This window comes from Stigmatopora nigra, chromosome 11, assembly GCF_051989575.1.
Source record: "Stigmatopora nigra isolate UIUO_SnigA chromosome 11, RoL_Snig_1.1, whole genome shotgun sequence".
NCBI lineage: Eukaryota > Metazoa > Chordata > Actinopteri > Syngnathiformes > Syngnathidae > Stigmatopora > Stigmatopora nigra.
Window position 1 is genome coordinate 12,861,752 of NC_135518.1, and position 24,627 is coordinate 12,886,378.

Here is a 24,627-nt window from a genome sequence, read left to right on the forward strand (position 1 = left end):
TTTTAGATTTCGCTAAATGATTTTTGAACTAAAAACACAGTAAAAATTGATTAAAAATGACAATTATTGATCTAAAAGGGGGAAAATCAGCAAATTTAATCTACATCTATACTCTTCATTTTAATTTGCCAGATTTGGCCTGAGACGTTTCCTCGATTTAAGTATAAAAATGTCTAATTTTGATAAAAAATAATATTGAAACACAACAAGCTTCAAACGAACTACGACCACCCAAATTCAAAACTAATTCTTTGGTCTGCTCATGAATAAAAGAACACCAATTTTACTTAGTGTCCTAACTAAAGTGCCTTTTTTTGTCCCTTTAATCCATTTATATGCACTTTAATTGAATTACAGGCGATGAAGGCAGTGGTTCAGGTAGCGGCAGCGGCTGCACGGACGCCTGTCCTACAGAGACCGGAACGGTTCCTCCCGAAAACCCCATCGTAGAAGCCGACCGAAGGGGGCCGGTGGAAAGCGGGTCTTCACCCACGTCCCCCCATGTGGTCCTCTTAACCACATTGGTCCTCTTGGTGTCCATTGTCCAAATCCATTGGAGATAATGCAGGGGGAAAAACAGGTTGGCGTGAACTTTGTGCAAGAATAATCTGGTTGAAGAAGTCCTAATCCCACTTTCCCAAAGAATGCCAAATCCCTAAACTTGATGGTTCCTTCGTCCAAGTCCCATAAAAACTCTGCTTAAGAGATTACAACTATTTTTATCAAAGGAAATTGCACATTTAATAGGCGGCCATGTCTGCTGTCTCAATGTGGAAGAATATAGCACGCACTTTGATTGTTTGGGTTTTTTTTGGTGTAAAGAAAAATAGCTTTTTTTAATGTGCTTATTGATGACTTCAAGTGGTACGGTTATGTTATGTTTAATGGTATGTTTGAATATGATTTGAATGATTTTATTCATACAGATTATTTTGCAAATTAGCGGTACAAGTAACAGAGTATTTTTTATTCATTTATCTTATTTGTTAAAAAACAAACATTTATTAATATCTGAAAAGAGTAGGATTGTACTCTTGAATTTTCCGTGAGGGACTAATTTTACGCATAATTCCTTTATAATCTGATGTTTTTGTGGATTAGACAGTGTGGACTGGAGTCGATTGACATTCTTTATTCATTCACTGGGCTGTTTGTTGTTTGAAAGAAAATGCATTCCTCACCCACCCCAAAAAAGTATTTGATCAATCATAGTAAAGTTATGTATTTCGACAAAAAAGAAATATGTAAAAAGGAAACAGAAATGTTCTTTTTATATGAAATTATATGTGCTTCCAAATTGAATCAGGTACCGAAAAGCAGTATATTGGAATTTTAAAAAAAATATTGAACACTCTAAATCACAGGTGTCAAAGTGGCGGCCCGGGGGCCAAATCTGGCCCACCGCATCATTTTGTGCGGCCCGGGAAAGTAAATCATAAGTGCCGATTTTCTATTTCAGGATCAAATTAAAATGAAGAGTATAGATGTATATTAAATTTCCTGATTTCCCCCTTTTAAATTAATAATTGTCATTTTTTTAAATCATTTTTTAATGTTTTTAGTTCAAAAATCATTTTGTAAAATCTAAAAATATATTTAGAAAAAAACCTAAACTAAACATTGTTTAAAATCTATAAAAAATAATATTCAGGGCTTTTAATCCAATTATTTTAATCCATTTATAATTTTAAAAAATCTAAATATTATATGTAAAATGGTCCAGCCCACATCGAGTTGACGTTAAAGCGGCCCTAGTCTGACACCCTTACTCCAAATGTTCTAATTCTCATTCACTGTGATGTCAATGTCAACAATTATTTGCTGCCAACCTCCCCCATTCAAATGAATCGGACATCTTTCCCACTGTCAAATGCATTGAAACATCATCATTCCCTTCCCTGCAGCATTCATAGACTTTTGAAAGAAGAGCACAAAAACCACTTTGTACATCTCAAAAGTGCACCATTTCTCCACCTGCCCAGTACAAGAATGCAGAATGTCAAGGGATTATTCCCAAGAGTGTGCGCCAAAATGCAAAGAAAGAAAAAAGGGGGCGCCGGATTGTTTGCTGAGGCCTGAACGTGGGCGGGCGACGACAGTCACCTGTGAAATGAGAATCTGTGGAGAGTGGAGAGCAGACAGGCCTGAATGCATCTCGTCAGGAAGAGTCGGCGGCGTCTTCTTGGCAGTCTACGCGCGTGCACGTCTTATTCATTTTCATAACATATCGGAGAAGACATACAATAGTGTACGGAATCGTTCAAAAAATTATTAGGGATTTTTGCTGCTTTGGTTTTGTATCCTGAAAGCATTTAATGGGATTTTTTTGGGGGGTTTTTTTGCAAGGAAATGTCAAAGGAGAGGAATATATATGTATATCCAGAAATGAAAATGCATTTGAGTGAATATTTTTTTTATTTCCCATCAGTGCATTGTTATCATTTGACTTTACATTGAAAAGAAGTCAAAAAAAGGGACAACTATGCCTTACAATGCAATTTTAAAAAGGGGATTGCAAGTCAGTGTTTTTGTACTGTTCTGGAGAATAAATATTTGTTAAAACATTATATTGGGTGGATATTTTTGGTGACTGTAAAGTGGGGTAATTATGTATCATTAATAGAGGAAAACATTTAAAAATATATATATACTGTAACCAAATGATCAGATGTCAAAACATGGTCAATTGTTGTTTATTTGTTAGTGATTTTGTTGTTGCTTTTTAGAACTGTACTAGAATATACTGTTTTGTTCTTTTGTGATATATTTAAAAGGCCGATTTACCCACCCCTGAGGTACACAATTTTGAAATTTCTTCTGTTTCATGCAGGATTTGATAAGAATAGCCTTTTTGATTGAAACGGTTGAGAATCTAAGCTTCTTCTGTGTATCTTCTATGTGTGAAATCTGCTTTTATCAGGGGTTCGAAGCTTGTGTTTCTGCGCTGGCGGACGTAGAGCGCGAAGATAAGGAGGAGAGCCAGGAGCCCGATGAAAACACCCCCAAGGGTGGACCCCAATACGAACAAGGAGGATCCTCCTGTTTCTGGAAGAAGTCAAACACAGGGCAAGAAACCATCATTTTCAGTCTAATGGTGGAATTCTTTTTCATTTTACAGTCACTCCATTCTTCCATTTTTATCATCTCATCGGGAGATAAAGGACCAATCACATTCAGAGGCAAATTAGAGTGTCCAATCAGCCCGTTTTACCCGCAGAAAACCCATGCAGAGAACATGCCAACTCCATACAGGTGGGCCGACCTGAGTTTGAACCCAGGTTCTTCCATTTTTTAAAATTCCAATTCTTATGAAACAAAATTATACATTGCATATTTTTAATTGGGACTTTGGGACATGCTGTTAGTGATTTTGAGCGTAATACAGTTGGACTTTTTTTAAGTTTAATACAAATGACTCAAGTGAGTAAGCCTGAATTAGCAGATTTATATATTATTAGACTTAAGACTTAAATATGTATTCATTCATTATTTAATGTGGTAACAGGGGTTATTTCCAAGAAATATATTTATTGAAGGTTGCAGAAGAGTATTTTTTTTTATAGCAGTGTTGCAGTTTTGTTTAGTTTTCTATTATATTTTGGGATTTGCACATTTTGGCCACACTCCAAAACAACCGGGGACAGTGATGGTCATGAACGTCAGATATCACACGCGAATTACACGTAGAAGAAGAAACATTGAACTTTGCAAATATTTTTTTTAAATCTAAATTCGTATTTCATGTATTTCTACCATACGCACTTTTAAATGTTTAATCAGATCGCGTACTTAACATCATTTATTGCGCATTGTGCATTTTTGATTTGCAATCTGATAGCTGTTTTAGTTATACAACTTGATTTTTTTGCACCTGTAGGGAAACGTGAGCAAACATTTGGACACGGTAGGAATTGTTTGTTATTCTTTTTTTTTTGTGTTGAAATGTCATTAAAATGTGCCTTTCTTTTAAGATCAAAGGTTCTGTAAGTTGAATATATGTGTTCCGTTTAAATATACTATTTAATTATCAAAGCGATCGCGTATTATGATGTTTATTGATCGTTTTTGTATCAGTGGAAGAATTTTGGCAAGCAGTCCACATGTAACAATAAGAAATCGCTTTTCTATACTGATCTATTTTAACTCTTTTTGTGTTGTTCTTTGCATTTAGTTCTTTATAAAGTCAAGACTGGATCGACCTTTTCCTTGACATTTTGTTCTACTGGTAAGTCCTTTTATCATCTACTTATTTTCATAGTATATATTCAATGCATTTGTCACATCCTTTGAGTATTTTACAATTGGGAGGTTACATTAAGTTGACATTTTTTTGTGTGTGTGCAAAGTTTATTTAAGAAGCTTTTTTTATGTTGCAGATAAAGAACTAAAGTTTTAATTTGAAAATTTAACTTAACAATCAGTTCATGATCCTGCTAAAAGAAAAACAATCTTTTTATGAGTCTTATGTTTTCATGTGGAGTGAATGTGATTTGTGCAAATATGATATAAAATGTTAAAAAATGGATAATTTAAATCACACTGTTATTATGATGCTGGGATGATTCATAATGCTCAGTTGAATCAAATGTGTGGGTAAGATGGTGAATTTTGAGGGATTTGTGTTGGAAATTTGGCAATTTTGCAAAATTGTTGCCTACAAAATTTTTTGGTGACAATATTTGGGGGATTTTTGGAGTTTAGGATGGTTTTCAGGAGTCCCAAAGTCAGGAGGAAAATCCAGAAAAGTTGGCAGCTATCATAACTTTAAGAAAAATATAGATACATCATTTAAAGTCCGATTTTGACCAACTTTACCTTCAAAAGTGACGGCGTAGGAGTATCCCAGCTGCTCTGATGCAATGTAGATCTCTTCATTTGTGATGGGAGGAAAGAACGGAACCATGTTGTAGTCCCGGTTGTGACCAATGGGTGCCATTTCATCTGGGAAGCTGGCATTGGTCGGGACAAACCTATTCATCCACTCGTCAAAAATGGCATCCGTGAAAGCATGGAGAACCTTAAATGAAGAGTCAGAATTGACCACTTTGGTCCAATTTGAGGGGATGTTTTGACATCGGACTCTCACCAGGAAGATGGGATCATTTGCTGCAGAATGAGGCAATGAACTGGTTCCGTTGAGCAAGGCGTGGACCAGGTTGTGGAGATTGTTGACGGTTTCATCCAGTTCGCCATCTGGTTTGTCGTAGCCCTCGAGGGCGTTTCTGTGAATTAAAAAAATGCTTAAAAGTAGTTCGTATGGCCACGTTTAACGTCAACTTGATTTCACGTGGGTCGGACCATTTAAGATATAATATTTAGATTTTTTTTCTATAAATGGATTAAAAGAACTGGATTAAAAGCCCTGAATATTCCGTTTTTTATAGATCTAAAACAATGTTTATTTTAGCTTTTTTCAAACATATTTTTAGATTTTACAAAATGATTTTTGAACTATAAACTGAAAAAAATAATTAAAAAATTCCAATTATTGATTTAAAAGGGGAAAATCAAGAAATGTAATATACATCTATTCTCTTCATTTTAATTTAATCCTAAAACAGAAAGTCGGCACTCATGATTTACTCTCCCGGGCCACATAAAATGTTTCAGCGGGCCAGATTTGACCCCCGGGCCACCACTTTGACACCTGTGGTCTATTTGGATTGCTCTACCTGAAACTAAAGGATGAGTTGGTGAAGTAAGGAGGACTATCAAAATCCCGGATTCCAAGGCAGCTTCGAACGTCGCTCATGGTGGGCATGGTCATGTTAGCTCCCCTCATGACGCCCCTCTGAATGAAACCCTCGTTGGTACCATTGCAAAGGGTCACCAGCCGGTTGTAGTCATCCAAACTGGAAGGAGGACCACAATGTTAAGGTTGTTTATTGTGGGGTCATTCACTCCCACTTTAGAGCATACCTGTTACACACCACTGGCCAGTTGGAGAATCGGGACTGGTTACTGATACGGGAAGGGTTGTCCGGGTTTGGGCCTCCCAGTAAAGCGTCTGTGCATACGTCACATTCATTTTGCCCAGTGGCAAAGTTCCAGAATGGCACTGCAAAGTTCTCATTTCCAGTCAGCCGCTGTGGGAAACAGTCAATTTATGGATATCACTATATTTATAGAGTATTCCTTCATGTTCTGACTATTTTTGTATATTAAATTTCCTGATTTTGCCCCTATTTAAATCAATAATTATCATTTTTAATCAATTTTTCTGTATTTTTAGGTCAAAAATCAATTTGTAAAATCTAAAAATATATTTAAAAAAGGTAAAATAAACATTGTTGTTGATCGATAAAAAAATGAATATTCAAGGCTTTTAATCCAGTTATTTTAATCAATTTATTAAAAAAAACTTTGTAAATACCTGAAGGTCTCTTTCGAAGCTGAGTAGATGGTACCTATGCCAAGTAATGAACGCTGGTCCTTTATGGGAGAAATCGATGGCTTTAAATGGACGGCCTGGACCTATGGAGAGAATATGTTTTGAAAATATTATGTTTAAAGTTGAAAAAATTGTATAAAGAACCTTAAATGCTGTATTTCTGCGATATCAACCTACCTACATAACAGCATTAACATTATGATAAGCTGAAAATAGTTCAACAATAGTCTGTTCATTATGTACTTGGTTGTATTTACTGAAATATATATGTGATACATAAACACACAATACAAGAAAATTCCACAAAAGGTTAAACCATTGGCATTAAGACTTAAGCTTAACCTTTAGAACTTTCTTAAACATGGATTTTAAACTCTTTGAGTAATAACAGCAAGGCTCATCTTTTAACTTCAGAGTTTTTGTAATAAATCAAACTATATTTACCGAGGAGAGTATCTCGAACCGAGTAGTAGTGCTGCCAGACAAAGAAATCATAGATGGAGATGTTGGCAAACTGGGGTTCCGTTCCATTGGGACCAAGAAGTCCCAACCAATGTTGAGTGGCAATCATATAGTCGGGATGGATGGTGCTTTTAGCCAATTGCAACGCATCTAAGAACTCTTGAACCTCTGTGGGTGTTAGGGTTTGAATATCCTTTCGAATTACAGGAGTTTTCCTCTGGTCACAATTTGCACCCGTCCAACCAAATTTGCATTGGCCACAGTCGAAACCAGCAAAATTACCTAAAAACACATTAAAAATCGGTTAAACTAGATCTGTTCGGAATAGTTAATGCTAAGTTTACGTTACTCACCGCTACACCTGCAGGTCTGGTTAAAAAATTTCGTAGGCCATCTTTCTCGGTCGTCTACGTTTCTCAGTCTGTAGGGTCCTCCCCAGGGTTTGGTGTCCACCCGGATGGCGCTACAGTTCCCCCTACCTGTCAGGGTTCCGCATACGTTGGCCGGGTCGGAACCCAAAGCCGGACAGCAACTTTTGGATTGGATCCCGTCCACGGTGCAACAGGCTCGAGGGAATTGGGCTTCGGTAGATTGGAGGAATAGGCCAAACAGACTGAAAAGTAGAATAGTCGTCATTTTGGGAAAAATCGGCTTTGGTGATTGGATGATGGTTAAGTTCCCCTTGAGTGAGTGTTGGAATCTCCTGTTTTTGTCTGTTGATCTTCTGATTTTATGCGCAAATAGTTGTGGGATTGGCAGTTAAGAGCGAATCATCTTGCATTAGGAATGGTTTTACGCTCATTGAGGAGGGATGTATTTTGTGTTGTGGTTTTTAGTGGAGCTGGGTGGGATTAGGCGAGTGTTGGTCTTGTGATGATCACCTGACTGGAGGCACTGAGATTTGTACTGAGAAATATGTTTGCCTGAAGGAACAGGTCGGCTTTAATTCACTTGATGGAGACTGAAAAAAAAAGAATGAGATTAGAGGTTTTTTTAGCCGGTAAAATGTAACATAAGTGGCTTTAACGTAAGAGCACAAAACAACTGGATAATTGTCTTAGTAAGTGTTGTCGTTTCGGAGAAAAGCTAAAATAATATGCTTGGGGCAAAATGGACTTTACAATGAATGTTTGACATTTAGGCTGCTGATTTGTCTGTGACGCAAATACTGGAATGCATGTGATTTCAAATGAAATACTCTTAATGTAGCTTAGTATACAATATATATGATTATTGCAATTCTTTACCAACTATAACTGGATTGTGTCAATAGGAACATTTAGTCAAGGTAATAGAGGACATTCATGTTTTTTTGTAAAGTAAAGGTCAAAATAAAATTGTATGAATTTATCTATCATTGCTTTTTCTGAAGAGGTAGAAGTACTTATTTGTCAGAAAATGATTTTTTTCTGTCTATTTTCTCTCTTTTTGAAAGGGAAGGTCAAATTCATGGTAGCTATCCACTTTGGCAATGTTTTTATTTCACTAAATAATGTAATCTGACAGAAAGACTTATTTTGATAGCAAACTAATAACCTACTAACCTAATGCTGGATAATAAGCTTGTATATTATTAGTTGTATTATTTTTTAATCTTACAAGTACTGGTCTCAACATTTTAGCTGTAAATATACTTTGGAGCCAAAAACTAAACAGGTAATATTTGTAAACAAATTTGCCAAAATTGTCTCAATTCTAAATTCTTGACCAAAAATAAATATAGTATATAAAAAAAACAATGTAGAAAACCAAATTAATTAATAATTTGAATTAATTTAAAATACTACTAAGCGAATTACTATCTTAATCTGAACACTATTCCCAAAATAATTCTTAAAAAGACAGTACTATTTATTTGGTACTGACATTTCAACAAAAAACCGTAACATAACATAGCATAACATAGGATAACATGACATTGCAACACAAAAAAAATACAACATTAACTGTCTAACTTGCGATATTTGACTTGCTAAAAAACAAATAATACTTTCTGCGCTAAGGACTAGTTTTTTTCTTTAAACGAAAAGAATTCCTGAACTTTATAATCCTGAAAAATGTGAGGTGACATACCACTTGTTCACGTGTGCATGAAACTAAATCTATTCAAAAAAAAGTATAATTTCTCTTTAGTCTTATAATTAGCTTTACCATTTAAAACTGAAAGTCAATGCCAGATTATTCTTTTTCTACAACAGTATTACAAAAATATTAAATTACTGTACTTAATTAATTTTAAATATGCTTGCCGCACCCCAATTTGTGAAGCAAAAAATGTCCGTATTTTATCTTTGTTAAATTTCAACTACTAGGTAAATGTACACTACATTTTTCTAGGGTTTTATATTCCTTCCCCCATTGTCATATGTATCACATTCCCTCTCTGGAGACCCTCCCGCTGCACTTGTGACTGGACTCAGGCCAACGGAATGATTCAAGTTTGCTCATGACCCAGACATATGACACGATGGTCTCTTTCAACTGAAAAGCCTTCCTTCTCTTTACATTTCAAGCACCCGCCTGGAAACGCATGAAATTCATCGTCAAAAATCGACAGTACTGTTTGTACCCTCGTTGCTTTTATGCGAAATCCAAAGAATGACACGGCCGCCCACCTTTCCTTGCACTTGATGTCATCATTTGTTTTCCCCGCATCTGTTTTGACAACGATACCGCAATAATTACCAAGCCAATGTTTAGGAAAAGGGTTACAGCCACAATATCGTCATTTACTCGTCATTGTGTTTATTCTTATTTTTAGTCGTTGTGCTTTTATATAGAGTAAGTGGTGCTCAGATGTTTGGTCGCCGGTCAAATGGTGACAGGGAGTTAACTGTTGAAACCAGCTCTCAAAATTATATTCATGAAAGAGTTTAATATCTAAGAGAGAGTTTAATATCCAAGTACTGTTTAACTGTTTAACATCCAAGTACTGTTTAACAGTTTAACATCCAAGTACTTTTTAATATCCAAATACTGTTTAATATCCAAGTACTGTTTAACATCCAAGTACTGTTAAACATCCAAGTACTGTTAAACATCCAAGTACTGTTAAACATCCAAGTACTGTTTAACATCCAGGTACTGTTTAATATCTAAGTACTGTTGAAACCATCTCTCAAAATTATATTCATGAGAGAGTTTAATACCTAAATATTTATTATTTTCAACAGTACTTAGATATTAAACTGTACTTGGATATTAAACTCTCTCTCTCTCTCTTAGATATTAAACTCTCCCTCTTAGATATTTACCTCTCTCATGAATATAATTTTGAGAGGTCGTTTCAACAGTAAACTCTGTCACCATTTGACCGGCGACCAAATGGCCGGCAACCAAACGTCCGGTCACGACACTAAGTAGTCCATGTTTCTCCCTAGAGGTTGTAAGAGAAAGGCTCGTGTGACCGCTGAAGTCTTTTACACAACGGGCCTGGTCTGCTTCACTGGATTTATGTTGGGGGGATTAGACGGATTCCTCCCCAAAGTCAACCGCAATGTGGGAATGATTGCGCTTTTATCGGGTTTCTGGAAAGCCGGAGATGCTTTAAGGTGTCAAAATGAAGCGCGATTGCGCCGCGTTAGATTGGTCACACGTTTGCGGATCGTCGCGCATCACATGGATTGTTTTTGCGGCTAAAAATGGGAGCTGATGTGGAGGATTAAATTCAATCCAATGAGAGATAAGCGCCATTTAAAAGATCCATTTAGCTGAAATGTAAGAGGAGGAAGGTTTGATGCATAACGTTGAGACTTTACATTTAGAAATATTTGCGTGTGGCCAAATAAATGTGGCTCTTATATACTTAATATTAACTATGTCGTTTAAAAGTAACAGCAAGACCATTAAAATATGAGTGTTTTAATCTGAAAAGTAATTGTTCCCCTATTTTGGATTAGTAGATGAGGGAAAAATAATACATTTTTGTTAGTAGTAAGGATAGGAACAGTGTATTTTTATTGTAAAGAATACAATATGAACATTTCTTCTTAGATAAAAGTATTTCGAATTGTTCAATCGTACAGACTTGGTTATTATTCCTTCCTAAACACAGGATGGTGCCAAAGAGCTGTGAAGAAACCTGGGGGGACTTTAATGGGATTACAACAAAATGAGTGCAAATAGATTCCTCTTAAAATACACAGACCTTAAAAAAAAATACTTAAACATATGCATTTAGGATAAAATATTTTTTGCCTTAATCAGCCATTCAGGCACTGAAGCAATATAGTACTTTGTAAATGAACAAAAACCTGACCCAAGTTTTCAAGTAATATAAGATTACTATTTGCCATATTCTAAGCATTCATAACCTATGATAAATGTTATTGTAAACAAATAATTGTGGCCATGCCACTGTAGTACTTATACTTTGCTTATCATACCATTTTTATCAAGAGGAGGAAAAAAATAAATGTCGACAAAATTTTGATATAAAACAATAAATGACTAAAATTGTCACAAATTTAGAACAATATGAGCTTCTATACTTTCACAATTAAGATGAAATTCAGTCCTGATCCTTCTGACAACCCAAGTGCACACTTAATACTTTGTGTATTCCTGTCATATAGTTGGACCACTTTCCGCATTTCCCTGTCAAATTGGATTGGACGTCTCTCCCCTTCAATGTCGGTTAAAATTTCACAATACAAAAAAAACGTACTACATTTCAAGCTCGCAACAAGCCAATAACATGTCTTATCTTCATTGTTATTATACTATGCTTCTCTCAGTATGTTAAAATTATGATAATACTTCAAAATTCCCATTTGGGCCACTCTTGCAGTGCTCCGAGAAGATAGAGAGGGGGCAGTATTGCCGTATCAAGCGCTAGGGCCGAATGAACCTGACCGTTTGAATTTCCTTCAGGATGCTCGGGCCAAATATGCCATGAAATAGTCTAGGATTGGACATCTTTGTACTTTAACTGTCACCATTTAAAATGTCCACCGTGCCGAGCGGCGTCCGGGAGCGCAACACAGTCGTCTGGGTGGGAGGCGGCCATGTGAAATGAGTAGACTGTATAGAGTTTTAATCCTCTTTAAGACTTCTATCCATCTCCAAATTAATATCTAGAGGCCACACATTCCACCGCGTGAAGCCTGTTTTGCGCCTGTGCGGAAAAAAAAGGCACTTTTCAAATTATTCACTGGAAAATAAGATTAATAGTTATGCCGGGAAAGGCGCTCGGGGTCAATTATCGAAGAGATGCCGCGATAAAGTCGTTAGGCGCCGAATCAGTCGATTCAAGGACACCGAGAGTTCCGTGGTTAGAGGTCAATATGCGTGTAAATCCGACGTGAAGATGCTATCCCGCTCACCAGTCGACTGGGAACCTAGAACGCTCATTACATGCATTTAAACGAGGCTGCCCTAATTAGTAATCAGACTCTTGTACTATTAGAGATGGAAATTACAAGTACAAAACAGAGCCTTGGGCCTTATTCACTTGGAATATATTAAACTTTACTTGAGCTGGATTTAAGTAGCATTTTATAAAGGGATATCAGAAAAAAATGGCAATATGACTTTATGAAGTAAATTGGTTACGATTTTCGTTGGTCTGGAACTAGTGTACAGCGCCCTTGGTCTATGTGGTGGTCGGGTGGTGTAATTGCAGTTTATATGATCACATTTTTATCGGAAGTTTTTGTTTCTGTTGAAAAAATATTTCATGATATTTATTCTTATTGTTTTATCACCCAGTTCCCATAGTCATAGTTGTTCTTATGTTCACTTTTATTTATGACTTATTAATTTTGGCAGTTTCGGACCTCCATCTACGTTTATTAACTCATTCAGCGACATTTATGCCGGTAGACGTTTAATCCATTTGGACTGGGTGGATCGCCATCCATCATTTTGTCGTAGAGGACAATATTATTATTCCTTATTGATTTGAATATATATATTATAAAAAAAAACACACAAACTGCATAACAGAAAATCCCAATAACGATTCTAACTTAACATAACTCTCACCACCACATTTTCTTCTTAAAAATCCACCACCATATTTTCCTATTTATTTATTTTTTACCATGCCCCAATCAGAATATTGGCTCGACCCTTTTGAGTGAGTCTTTCTTCAGCGATTCCCGCCCACTTCTCTGGCAGCTTTACCCATTTACATTTGAGAAGAATGGCGGCATTAGAGGAAGCACAAGGAGGGCCTGATAAGTTACAAAGTGCTTTAGGGGTAAACCTGGTAAGAGAGGGCTCTGGAGTTATTTACAGCATTGAAATCCAGCAAAATGAAAAAAAATGGCACGTCTGTGGGATGAGATTGGTTTAGCCGTCAACGCCGCGTACACAAAGCAAACACAATGCAACGTGGAGGGTGTTTAGCTTGTAAATGACCAGATGACATTAATACTAATTGACTGATCTCATGCCCATGTTGGAGACTTTTTTTTGCGTGTCTTATTATTACGAGTGTGGCACAATGTTACTCATAAAGCGCTTGAACCCAAATAGTAAGATTGCCTTTTCTTTTAGAGAGACTTGGAAAAGCAATTTAATTTTCCATTGAATCCTCGCTTTTAGCTGTGTGGCATTCCCTATTCAAATTGCCTGTTTTCATTGCCTACTTTTCACAATAAGAGCACTCCAAATTTGCAAAGGCATTACAAACGAGGTTAAAGGCAATTCAAGCCCCCCCACCACACCACACCACCCCCACCTCCTTATCTCCTATGCTTCTCGTACAGTTGTTCCATTTGAAATGCATTTAATTGCAAATAGAAAAAGAGCGTAGAGAGAAAAGCAACAATGCGGCAAAGTGAAGCGCTTCTCTCATAGGCTTTTCAGAGCTAGCATTTAAATCCGAGTGGACGGACAATGAGGGGAAAGAATCGTGCCCTGAATAGTTTCTCTCTCGCTGCCCTCTTTCGCTTTCCTCCCGACAGAAGACAATCTTCTGGAAAAAGGGGCGGGGCTTTCAATGTGTATTGCTACTGCTGTATCACCTGAGAACTACTAGAATAACTTTGTTGGGTGTATCTGTTATTGCATACTTATGTTAAAGGAGTTCAAACATGTTTTCACTATAAGGTTGTTTCTCTTATCTTTTAGGTGTCTAAATCAAGGCAGGGGGGCCAAATCTAGGTTCGGCAGGTTGGTTCAAGTGGCCCACAAAGGTAAATCATGTACATTGACTTCATGTTTTTTAGTTAAATGCCAAATTCTAGATTGATTTTATTTTTAAAAATGGAAATTGCATCCAAAACCATTTCGAGTTGGCTTTTTTTTAGCATAAAAGTTGTCATTAATCTTCTTAATAAATAGTAAAATTCTCCCTCTTTAATGTATTGTTTGTTTAATAATATTTTTTATTAACATAATAACAATAAATATTTTATTCCAATATTTTAATGGTTTTACTTTTGATTCCAATTTTTTTAAAACAAAAAATAATTTTTAAAAACTATATTTTACTTTATTTGGTCCCTCTTGTTGGCTAGGATAAGCTCCAGTACCCCCTGCAACCCATGTGAGGATCACAGAAAAAGAATGAATATTTAAATATTTTTAAGTGCTTATCTAAAATTAAATACATTTTAAAAAGACAAAAAATTTCTACTTTTGGAAAAGTAAATAATGAACATTAAAAAAACTCAATTTTACCTGCAAATCTTAGATTTAGAAGTCCCTATTTAGGTCTCAGGTAAGTGGGAACCCAACCTCATTTTATCCTGAACACACCAAGATCCTACATAGCACCCTTAGTGGGACAAGTTCGCCGTGGGGGTCCGTCAAGGACCCTAACGTCTCTTTTTTGAGGACCAACACTCCCATCCAGTCCACTGACAGAAGTTGAGGCAAGAAAGTGCACCCTTGAAACTTTCTATCCTTCCCCCTCTTAACAAAGATTAATACATATTTATACAAGCCCAACTATCCTGATAGCAAAGTGACGTAGTGTGTGTTTGGGGCTGAAAAATCTGGGAATTGCAGAGGTAAACTATATGTAAATGCCATATAAAGTAATAGACTTGTAGTGCAAATCACACCATTTTATCTTTAATTTTTGCTTTCGTATCCTCACCGCCGTGCGGCGTCGCCACCGCTAACCGCTACCGCGCCGACACCCCCATCCGAGCCTCCTCCCCACCCACCGCCGCCCCATCCTCTTTTCCTCTGGCTTAAAGGTGCATCAGAGATATGCATTTAAGCATATTCAGAACACGGGGCGTGAAATTAAATGTGTGGCAGAGTGAGAAAAATATACAGGCGCCCGAGATGCCTTTAAAAATAGTCATTTATGCAGATGGAGAGGAATGGGATGACCCTCTCTCACTCTCTCTCACTCTCTCTCTCTTTCCAAGCATTTTTTCCTCTCACTGTTCTTCCCCAATCTTACTCTGTATCTTCATTTTTCATTGAACTCGCCAGTTTGCTGCTAAGCAGCCTTGTAGATAAGGCCAAGTGCTAAAAGGAGACGACAGAAGGAGCTCAGTGGGCCCGTTTCTATTGCACTTTCACCCAAGGCAATGGACAGAATTTAACGGATTCCTTCCAACATATGTTTTTGCCAGATAAGTAAACAGTGTGTGTCGGAAATGAAAAAAAAAAGGGAAGAAAAAAAAAAAGCATTTGCAATTTAATGACATTACAGCTCCCAGCTTAGCCCACCGCGCTGCGAGGCGAAAAGCACAGAAAAGGGGAGACTGGAAGAATGGAACTGGGTGTCATCAATGTTCTTCTTCTCCTTTTTTTTTACCCTCGCGAGAAGCGCCGCTCTATTCTTTTTATTCTCTCTTGTACAAAAAAAAACTGGGAAGAAAACGCTTTTTTTCCAACCCCTTTTTTGCTATTTTGTTCTCCCTTTCTAGGAATAGTTAGAAATGAAATGATCTAATATTTTTAAGGGGAAAAAAGTTGCCTATATGCTCCCACCCTCCTTCCCTCCTTATTCCTTAAAACCTCTTTTGTAAAGGGCCTTATCAATCCAAGCTAAAAGCGGACCAAATAAGTCCAATTGGAGGGATTTACTAGGTAAAAGGCCAAAAGGAAATAACCCAGGGAATGTAAATAATCCATCAATCTCTTGTAAAACTCTGTGATTTTTTTTATTCCCTCCCACTGTCAGTCTACAGTTCTTTTTCAGTGATGGCTAATTGTGCAGTAAAGCAGATTAGCGTAGGGATGTACTCCTTGACCATGTGCTAATGTGATGACAAATTTAGGGGACCCAAAGGCGTCGCACACCAGGGCACTTTTGGCAAAAAAAGGGGACGTAATCTGTCTTTGGTATTAGCTCGGCAAACCGGCTTGTTTGAGTACGGATCAATCGCTCGCTCATTATTTTTTTACAAGAAGCTTTATATCCTAGCCGCTTTCAGCTCTCATTAAGCACGCTGCCATGGAAATGCACCGGCAATCCTTGTTTGTAAGGGATACGGCACCCTCCAGGGGGCCCAGGGCTTGCGCCAGCAAGAAGGTGGCCCGGGAAATTTGGGTCAGATGCCGTCGCCAGGAACTGGAATTTCAGGTTTTATGCTTAGAGACACCTGCTCGCCGCCCTGCCTAGCCTCGCCTCGTCTGTGTTTAATGTGTTTTTTTTTTTTTGTTGTTTGCCAGTTGCGTGTTTTGAATGTCTGCCCTGGAGATGTTTAGTAATTTAGGAGCCACAATGAGTTTTGTCTCAGGATTCATTCCAAGTGTTGGTGTTACTTGGTTAAAAGCGCCGTCAGCTACGACGTTGTGCTTTGCACGTTGGCATGCCAAAAAATTAACTGCAGGGCGTAAGGCTTAAAGGTGACATGAGGTCAGAATAGGGTGACTTGTTAGTAGATTTTTGCAGGGTGAGTGTCTGTTTTTTTTCGAGATGTCCCTGAGTCAGATTGGAAAGTTGAGCCGATGATGATGTCATTTTCAGAATAATGAATGTAGGCGAAAGAGTGATGTTTAAACTTGTATTGACTTATTTTAGGGGAGATGTGTCAAACTAGTGGCCCAAGGGCCAAATCTGGCCCGCCGCATCATTTTTAGTGGCCCGGGAAAGTAAATCATGAGTGCTGACTTTCTGTTTTAGGATAAAATTTAAATGAAGAGTGTGGATGTATATTATATTTCCTGATTTTCCCCCTTTTAAATCAATAATTGTCATTTTTTAATCAATTTTTTGGGGTGTTTTTTGTTCAAAAATAATTTTGTAAAATCTAAAATTATATTTAAATAAATATAAAATAAACATTCTTTTAGATCTCTAAAAAAAACTGTATATTGAAGGCTTTTAATCCAGTTCTTTTATTCCATCTTTAAAAAAATATATATAAATATTTTATCTAAAATGGTCCGCCCACATGAAATCTAGTTAACGTTAAAGTAGCCCGTCTGACATCCTTGTTTTAGGGTGACAATACAAAAATATTGCCTAAAGAAACCAAATTAACGTTAAAAGTGACTATCTCCACTATATTTGGATCACTTTAGTTCCCTAATTCTTAATCTATTGACAATAATGGCTGTCGAATTAATTCAAACTGGAAGCCCTCACTGCGAAGGCCATTGACAACGCAAGAAATCCTGGTACGGCGATTTTTGCCAGTCGGTAGCCCGGCAAAGGTTTAAGGTCTTACTTGTGGCATAACTCGACTTGAAAAGATGACACATGATCTGAATGGAATTAGCTGTCAGAATGCGTTGAGCGTCAAATTAAGAGGAGGAATATTTTCTGCTTGTTTACCAACATCCAACAATTCTAACATCTGTACGCGTGACAAGAGATCATGGCGTGCTAGACGCGGGAAATGGAGCCCTCTACCTTATTTGGCCTCACCACGCAGCGCCACGGTGAATGATGCAACAAGAAAATGAGCCTGACAGCAGCAGATGTCGGCTGTGTGTCTTTTTTAGCGCCCTACATACATAAATCTTGTGTTCGCTATATGTATTTTTACACCTTTCCGCCTTGTTATTGACGCCTGTTTGCCTTTTCACGTTCAAGTCCATTTACGTCTCTCGTCTTTCTGGAAATACAGGCAATTTATTCACTTCCACTTGTCCCATTTTTACCCAAATATGCCCTAGTTAACCTGCTAAAAATGTCGCCATCTCGATTAAGCTTTGATAGCAGTCGTCAAAAGTCGTATTTTTTTATTTGTCACACTTTAAATCAAAAGCAGCTTGGATGTAGTCATGCGGATTTGATAGAGAGGACCTCACCGTAACCTCATTTTGTCAAATAGTCCACGAAAGACAACATTGAGGTAATAGAAGATATGTAAAATCTCTGGTTTTATGATGTCTGTTTCGGACCGTACATAATAGATTGGTTCTGAGGACAATTCGCATTAGTTCCCAATCAAAGTATGAAGTACTTAAGGTGCATTTTATGAGACGTGTTCTTAGATTATGAGCAAAGGCTTTTAGATTTGAGGAAAATGACACCGTGAAATATTGTTTTGGTGATTATATGGGCTCTCTGTCCTTGCAAGGGAAAATTACAGAAGTATTTTCTATTTGTATGTGTACATTTGGGAATGTCTAATGGCGAACTTGATGTTTTATTGGTCCTTCGAGCCGGATTTGAACCAGCTAAGGATTGGTCAAGTAATATTGTATCATCCCGAGATTGGTAGACGCCAATAATTGACAGTTTGTTTTTCTAAATATCTCATTATGTTATGGTATTCCACTAAATGTTTTATGTTGTAGTTGTACGGAATTATAAAGTACTGTACATCCAAAAACAATGCAAATATTCTATCAAAAAATATCTTTAAAAATCCAGCTATTTTATAGAATCTCCTTCAATAGTCAGTATAGTATATTTAATATTTAAAACTTGCACTTTGAAATGAAAGTTAGGATTGGTCAAATAATATTGTATCATCCCAAGATTGGTAGACGCCAAAAAATGACCGTTTGTTTTGCTAAAAATCTCATTATTTCAAGGTATTCCACTAAAAAAATTATGTTCTGGTTGTACACAATTATAAAGTATTGTATACCCAAAAGGAATACAAATATTCTACAAAAAATGTCTTTAAAAATAATGTTTTATGTTGTGGTTATACGAAATTAAAAAGTATTGTCCATCCAAAAACAATGCAAATATTCTACCAAAAAAATATCTTAAAAAATCCAGCTCTTTAATAGAATCTCCTTAGATAGTCACTATAGTACATTTAATATTTTCCACTTGCACATAGAAATCAAACTTCTGCCAGCCTTCCGTGACCCAAGAGGCAAAAAAAAACGGCCTCTTCAAAAGATGATCCAAGCCGAACCGAGATATCATTTGGCAAGCGTCGAGTCTGTTAATTACAACAAGTCTGCGAGCATTTGACTGCTAAAGTGCGATATTACAATGCGCCCGCCGCACTCCTGTAATCCTGTTAAAAGCAAATAAATAATCTCTGTGAATGAATGTTGGCAATAGTTGTTCTTTGAGGAGCGAGCCTATACAACCGCTGGCATGAAGGACTCACTCACCTCCCTTTACTTACTTACCCCATGATGTGTTGTCATTAAAGGTGCAGTCTTGGAGCCCCCCAAGATCTTCTTCTTCTTCTTGCCGTAATGGGCAAAATAATCTCCCCGCTTTGATAGGCACACGTCGCGGAGAAGTACGCCAACTGACAGGTACTTATCTTTTAGCTTGTGTTAAAGAAAGATAGAATTCTTTGCCACTGTTCCTCAGGCCATCAGGCTCTTCAACTTCATTATTTCTACTCATGATAAATATATATATATTGGTACACCCCCTCCTCTTTGGAAACCTGAGAATTAATACCAAAGCCAGCAATCTCTGCCAGCGGTCATTTGGAAATGGAACAAAAAAATGTCATGTCAGTTTAAAGAATTTTTTTTTTTTTTGGGTTTCTCGCATGACATTATCCTAATTTATTGATGGATTTGTGGAATAATCCGCTTGCTCTCTCTCTCTCTTGCTCTCTTTTCTCTCTCACTCTGTCTTTTTTTTTGGTTTATTAACTTAATTATTTGAGTGGCTATCAAGAAGCTATACAGTCTTTTCATGAATTCTTGTCAAAATATTCCATTGAAGCTCCCACCGTGGACATTTTCCTCTTGAAGTTTTTTTTTTTTTTTTGGAATTTAGAGTCTACTGTTAATTAAAAGGGTTCACTCTCTCTTTTATTAATCCTCCAGACACTGGCTGAATAGCAATTTAGAAGTCATTACTGGGTGTTAGTTGCTTTCAACAGCAGTGGGCGCTGTGATGTCAGACTCAAAATACACTTATTAGCTTTTAATTGCACTTTCCTTATTCAATATTGTCATTTTTTTTTATCTATGCATTTTATTCGATTTTTTAAAGAGACAGCACATATGTAGATTCATGTCAACGAACATATGTAAATATATAACATTGTAGCCAAGGACTAATTTCCATCTTTGTGTAGTTTGAAGAGAAACGATAACATACACACACACCCACACACATGTAGCTAAGTTTTAGACACTTTTGCGATCATATTTTCGATCGTCTAACAGCTAGGCTTTAAGATGATTGGCCAAGAGGTTCAGAGACGTATGTTGATCGCTATTGAGTTCAAAGTATGAAGAGAGAAGGTGTTTTGGTTAAATTAGAACTATTTTTGAAAGGAACTACACAGTCACCTCTAGAGCCAGCCCTTACTGATGTATTGGAATTTTTTTGTACAAATGTAGCACAGTTTTAGACCGCTTTTGCGATCACAATTTTGTTCGTTTAACAGCCAGGCTTTAAGATGATTGGCCCAAAGGTTCAGAGACGTATTTTAATTGCTATAGAGTTCCAGGTATGAAGAGAGAAGGCTAATTTATCACTCTTTTTGAAGGGAACTACACAGTCACCTCTAGAGCCAGCCCTTACTGATGTATTGGAATTTTTCTGTACAAAATCTTGCCTTGCTGAAGTGCAATCCCTTCTTACTGGGAGTCCTGGAAATGCACCTGCCTTCCCCAATATCTGGCGCCATCACCCTGTTTCGGGAACTCGGTCCACTTATTGTAAAAACGCTACTTTTAAACAAACTTCTTCAAGGCAGACTTCAGAGACCATGCGCCATGTTTATAAGGGGGAGGAAGGGCGTCCTGAAAAGTACGCCGAATTTCTCATTTCTACCTGTGACCTTGGGCACAGCGACATGTACCCGCAGTCGGCTCCGATTTGCCACATCAGGCTGTGGCGGAAAAGGTGCATCGCCAGATAATTCGCTCTCTATTTTATTTTATATATTTTTTTTTACCCCTCCTACCCTCCCCGGGAGCACAGAAAAGTCCGAAATACAGCAGTTCACAGCGTGGAGATTACAGTTAATACGACACGCAGCCTTCATAAACATTCTTGACCTGCACCGATGATGGAGATATTGCTGCGGGAGAGACTTTTCACACTTTGATTTGCCTAAAATGAGCTGGAAGAAGTCGGCGTTGACACTCTTTGAGTTTAGTGATGCTCGCCGCGCCCGTGCACGTGCACAAGGCAGGTGAGCGTGCACAAACAAATAGAAGAAATATCCTCAAAGAGATCAAATTGATGTTTTATTCATGCTTCAGGAAAAGGGGAAGGGAGGGGAGGATAGAGAGAGAGAAAAAAAGTAGTCAAACGATCCATCCAAAGCTATTGAAGTCAGGTGATAATCCACGTGCTGGTAGGGCGGCCCTGGGGCGAATTAGGGATGGGGAAGCCATTGTGCTTCCATCTTAGGTCAACACGCTTGAACTGCTGATACATATGGATGTTCATTTGACTAATCTCACTTCTACAAATGTCTTACAGGCATAGAAGCCTCCGACATCCACTCTTATCGGGGGTATCGGAATAGGAGCTTTTTCTTTTAAATTCAGACATGAGAACTTTTGTATCGCACTCAAAACACATTTTTTAAGCGCTTTTCTCGCATCCAAGGCGTGGAATCTTTTAACTCGTCAAGTGCCAGACGGCCTGTCGTAAACTATTATTTTGAGGATGGGTCTATTAATCTTTTTTTTGTGGTTATTTTTAATGTTGTTTGAGTATGTATGGGGATACTGGATTTTTATGGCGCTAGTTAACTCTATTGTTGTTTTGCCTTGGAGATTTAATTTTGATTCATTACAAAAATAATCAGTCTGTGACCTTAAAACTCAGATCTTATTTTTTATTGCCATAGTTAGATGGGATATTGTGACACTTTTTAAATGATATTTAATGATAATTGTAGAGTAAGACCACTAAAAAATGACTAATAATTTAATATATACATTTATTCATTCGTTTTCAGAACCACTTATCCTCATCATGGTTGCAGGGGGTGCTGGAGCCCAGCTAACTACAGGCACCAGGCTGGAGACACCCTGAACTGGTTGCCAGCCAATCACAGGGCACGAAGGAGATAACGGTAAGGACATCCAATCATAGCTAAGATTATGAACAGCTTAGCTAGCATGCATGTTTTTGGGATGTGGGAGGAAACCGTAGTACCCAGAAAAAACCCACGCAAGCCCATCAGGGCCTATCTGGGAGATCAAACCCTCGACCCTAGAACTGCGAGCCCGATGCGTTAACCACTCCCTCAACTTCACTAATAATAATAATAATAAAGCTAAATTTAATTTGCATCATTTTAAACCAGGGTTAGGAAACCCATGGCTCGGGAGAGCCATGTTTGGCTCTTTTGATGGGTGTATATGGCTCTACGCCTTATTAAATCATAATTTTTCTTCATTAGACTCTTCTGATTGGATACTCTTATTGATACTCATTTATTAGCAACATTGAAATAATGTTCTCGAATGAATTCAGACTTTTTTTTACTTTAAAAATACTAAAATGAATAATTAATGCTCACATTTTCATGTAGTTTTACTTTTAATTTCTGAGTATGGCTCTCAAGGAATAATGTTTGAAAATATGGATTGTTTATGGCTCTCTTCGACAAAAAGGTTCATACTTCATAGTCATTAATTCATGTTGAAAAATGTATTTTATAGGTAATTATTTATGAATTTATCGTGTTAGTATGATCACTGCGACATTGGATTTGCCGTCAATGGCACTGAAACATAAATTTCATTACTTGCACACCAAGGATGACTTTGCTTATAAATAAGGCCAATTTTTTTTTCTACATTAAATGACAACAAATATGGAGTGCAGGGCTTTCTTTCAGTGTCGAATGGCTTTGTCATTCATTAAATTGAAATATCCAACTTATAAAAAATGAACACTCGTTCATCTTGAGTGACTTGACTGAATGTGTTTTTTTATTCCATTCAGCCTTGATACGGTGGAAGAAAAGCAAATACACTCATTGCAACTATTCTCACAAAAAAAAAGGACTTGAGATGGTTAGATTGACTCGGTTTTAGTGCAAGTACTTGAATTCCGACAATGTTTTGCGGTACCTTAACGCAAGCCAGGGACGTTCGAACGTGGGTTGGCATGATCTCTTCTGCAAAAGATGGATTTGTATTAAAAGAATTTTAAGCAAAATAAGAAAAAAAGATCACCCAAAAGGAGTCCTTCTAAAGGCAAGTGAAAGAGATGTCAAAAATGTTTTGTGCCCTTTTTTTTGCAGATGTGATGCACAAGTCAGTGGGATCATGTTGAAAAATGAATTTGAGAAAAAATGTTGCGCTAAAATTGAAGATGTTATCAAATTATGCTTTAGAAAATATTGAATTACTCTTGTTATCCAACTTGATTTTTTTAGTGTCTTTCTTCTCAATTCTTTAAAAAACTTAAATTATTCCTGAAATCCAACTTGATTTTTTAAGTTTTTCTTCTCATATCTTTAAAAAAATGAATCTTAACAATTAGTGTCAAATTCTAGTTCAAAACTCATCATTGTTTTTGATATTTTTATTGTCATTATTATTTCTCTTATCCTTTGACAATTCTATTATTTTCCAATTTCCCTGCCACTGAATTTCATTTTTTTACTGGATTAATTACCCATAGTTCTTTTAAAATCCCACAACTTCATTTATGAATAATTAGTTCTTTTAAAACTACAACTTCAAATCAACATATTTTACTGTATTTAGTTGCCAGATCCTCTCCTTCTATATTATAACATCTAATCTTTTGCTATTACCCAATTAATTTCAAAACTATTCCACCCACACTGCCATCTATTACATTATACCACACCCTAATTCCACCTAATTATGAATTAATACACAAATCCAAATCACATAATTGTGCAATTATATTCTTTTCTCAACATACAATCGACCGCCTTTACTTACCTTATCCACTTCCCATCCCAACACTAGTGAGGATTACCAATCCAGATTATACAATAGTCTATTTTGCAAAGAAATAAGACTTTTATATCCCAACACCAATGAAGTGCTTTTACCAGTTAAGTAGGACAGAATAGGTTTAAATTGCGGTAGAATAACTTGTTGCTTCTTCACCATGACAACATGGGAACGCCATACAATGAGCATGTAACACTTTCTACAAAAAAAAAAAAAAACACTGTGCAAGATCAAGCAAAAACCTTGACCTGACTGTTTACTGATATCTTTTTTTTTTTTTTTTAATCCTTCTATGCCAAGATCAAACCCTTCATCATGAGAAAGCCTTTTGGGAGACATGAAGGACATCAAGATGGCCATGACAATGCAACCCAATCGTGCGTGAAGGCGGAGCAACAAAAAAAGGAGGTTAGTCAATTCCGTTTTATTCAATTGAGAACAAATTTTAGAGTTGAATTTCAAGTCTTTTTTTTCCCACACCAATCTTTTTTAAGGAAAAGACTTTATTGACATTACATTCATGTTGATAGTGTAAAATAATCCCATTTAAAATAATGAAACACTCTTTT

At 36.9% G+C, this 24,627-nt stretch overlaps 2 protein-coding genes and 1 long non-coding RNA gene across 6 annotated transcripts in view; 2 read left to right on the plus strand and 1 right to left on the minus strand.

Annotated features, from left to right (window-relative positions):
- Nucleotides 1-3,312, plus strand: part of gpc6b (glypican 6b) — a 79,272-nt gene extending 75,960 nt beyond the window's left edge. For all 4 annotated transcript variants that reach the window (XM_077727928.1, XM_077727925.1, XM_077727926.1 and 1 more), the window contains one exon: nucleotides 358-3,312. In XM_077727928.1, coding sequence (XP_077584054.1) covers nucleotides 358-563 — 206 coding nt within the window. In that variant the 3' untranslated portion in view covers nucleotides 564-3,312. The remainder of the gene's footprint in view (nucleotides 1-357) is intronic.
- Nucleotides 2,403-7,676, minus strand: dct (dopachrome tautomerase). Its single transcript, XM_077727929.1, has 8 exons — nucleotides 7,207-7,676; nucleotides 6,836-7,135; nucleotides 6,374-6,474; nucleotides 5,920-6,086; nucleotides 5,673-5,852; nucleotides 5,087-5,222; nucleotides 4,816-5,017; nucleotides 2,403-3,045 (listed from the first exon to the last, which is right to left on the minus strand). Exons 1-8 carry the CDS (start codon nucleotides 7,487-7,489, stop codon nucleotides 2,873-2,875), a joined length of 1,542 nt encoding a protein of 513 aa, XP_077584055.1. The 5' UTR covers nucleotides 7,490-7,676; the 3' UTR covers nucleotides 2,403-2,872.
- LOC144204134 (uncharacterized) lies at nucleotides 3,564-24,462 on the plus strand. The gene is made up of 6 exons (XR_013327832.1): nucleotides 3,564-3,904; nucleotides 4,172-4,225; nucleotides 13,931-13,995; nucleotides 19,339-19,447; nucleotides 22,075-22,191; nucleotides 24,359-24,462. It is a non-coding gene; the product is annotated as an uncharacterized LOC144204134 (long non-coding RNA).
- Nucleotides 24,463-24,627: the final 165 nt, after the last annotated feature.

Excerpts from the sequence above, each read along its gene's own strand:
- dct (XM_077727929.1), bottom strand. The coding sequence starts at position 7,489 with ATGACGACTATTCTACTTTTCAGTCTGTTTGGCCTATTCCTCCAATCT. Across the intron at positions 5,223-5,672 it reads AACTCATCCTTTAGTTTCAG|AAACGCCCTCGAGGGCTACG; the intron begins GTAGAGCAATCC and ends TTTAATTCACAG. Across the intron at positions 3,046-4,815 it reads CTACGCCGTCACTTTTGAAG|AAACAGGAGGATCCTCCTTG; the intron begins GTAAAGTTGGTC and ends GACTTCTTCCAG.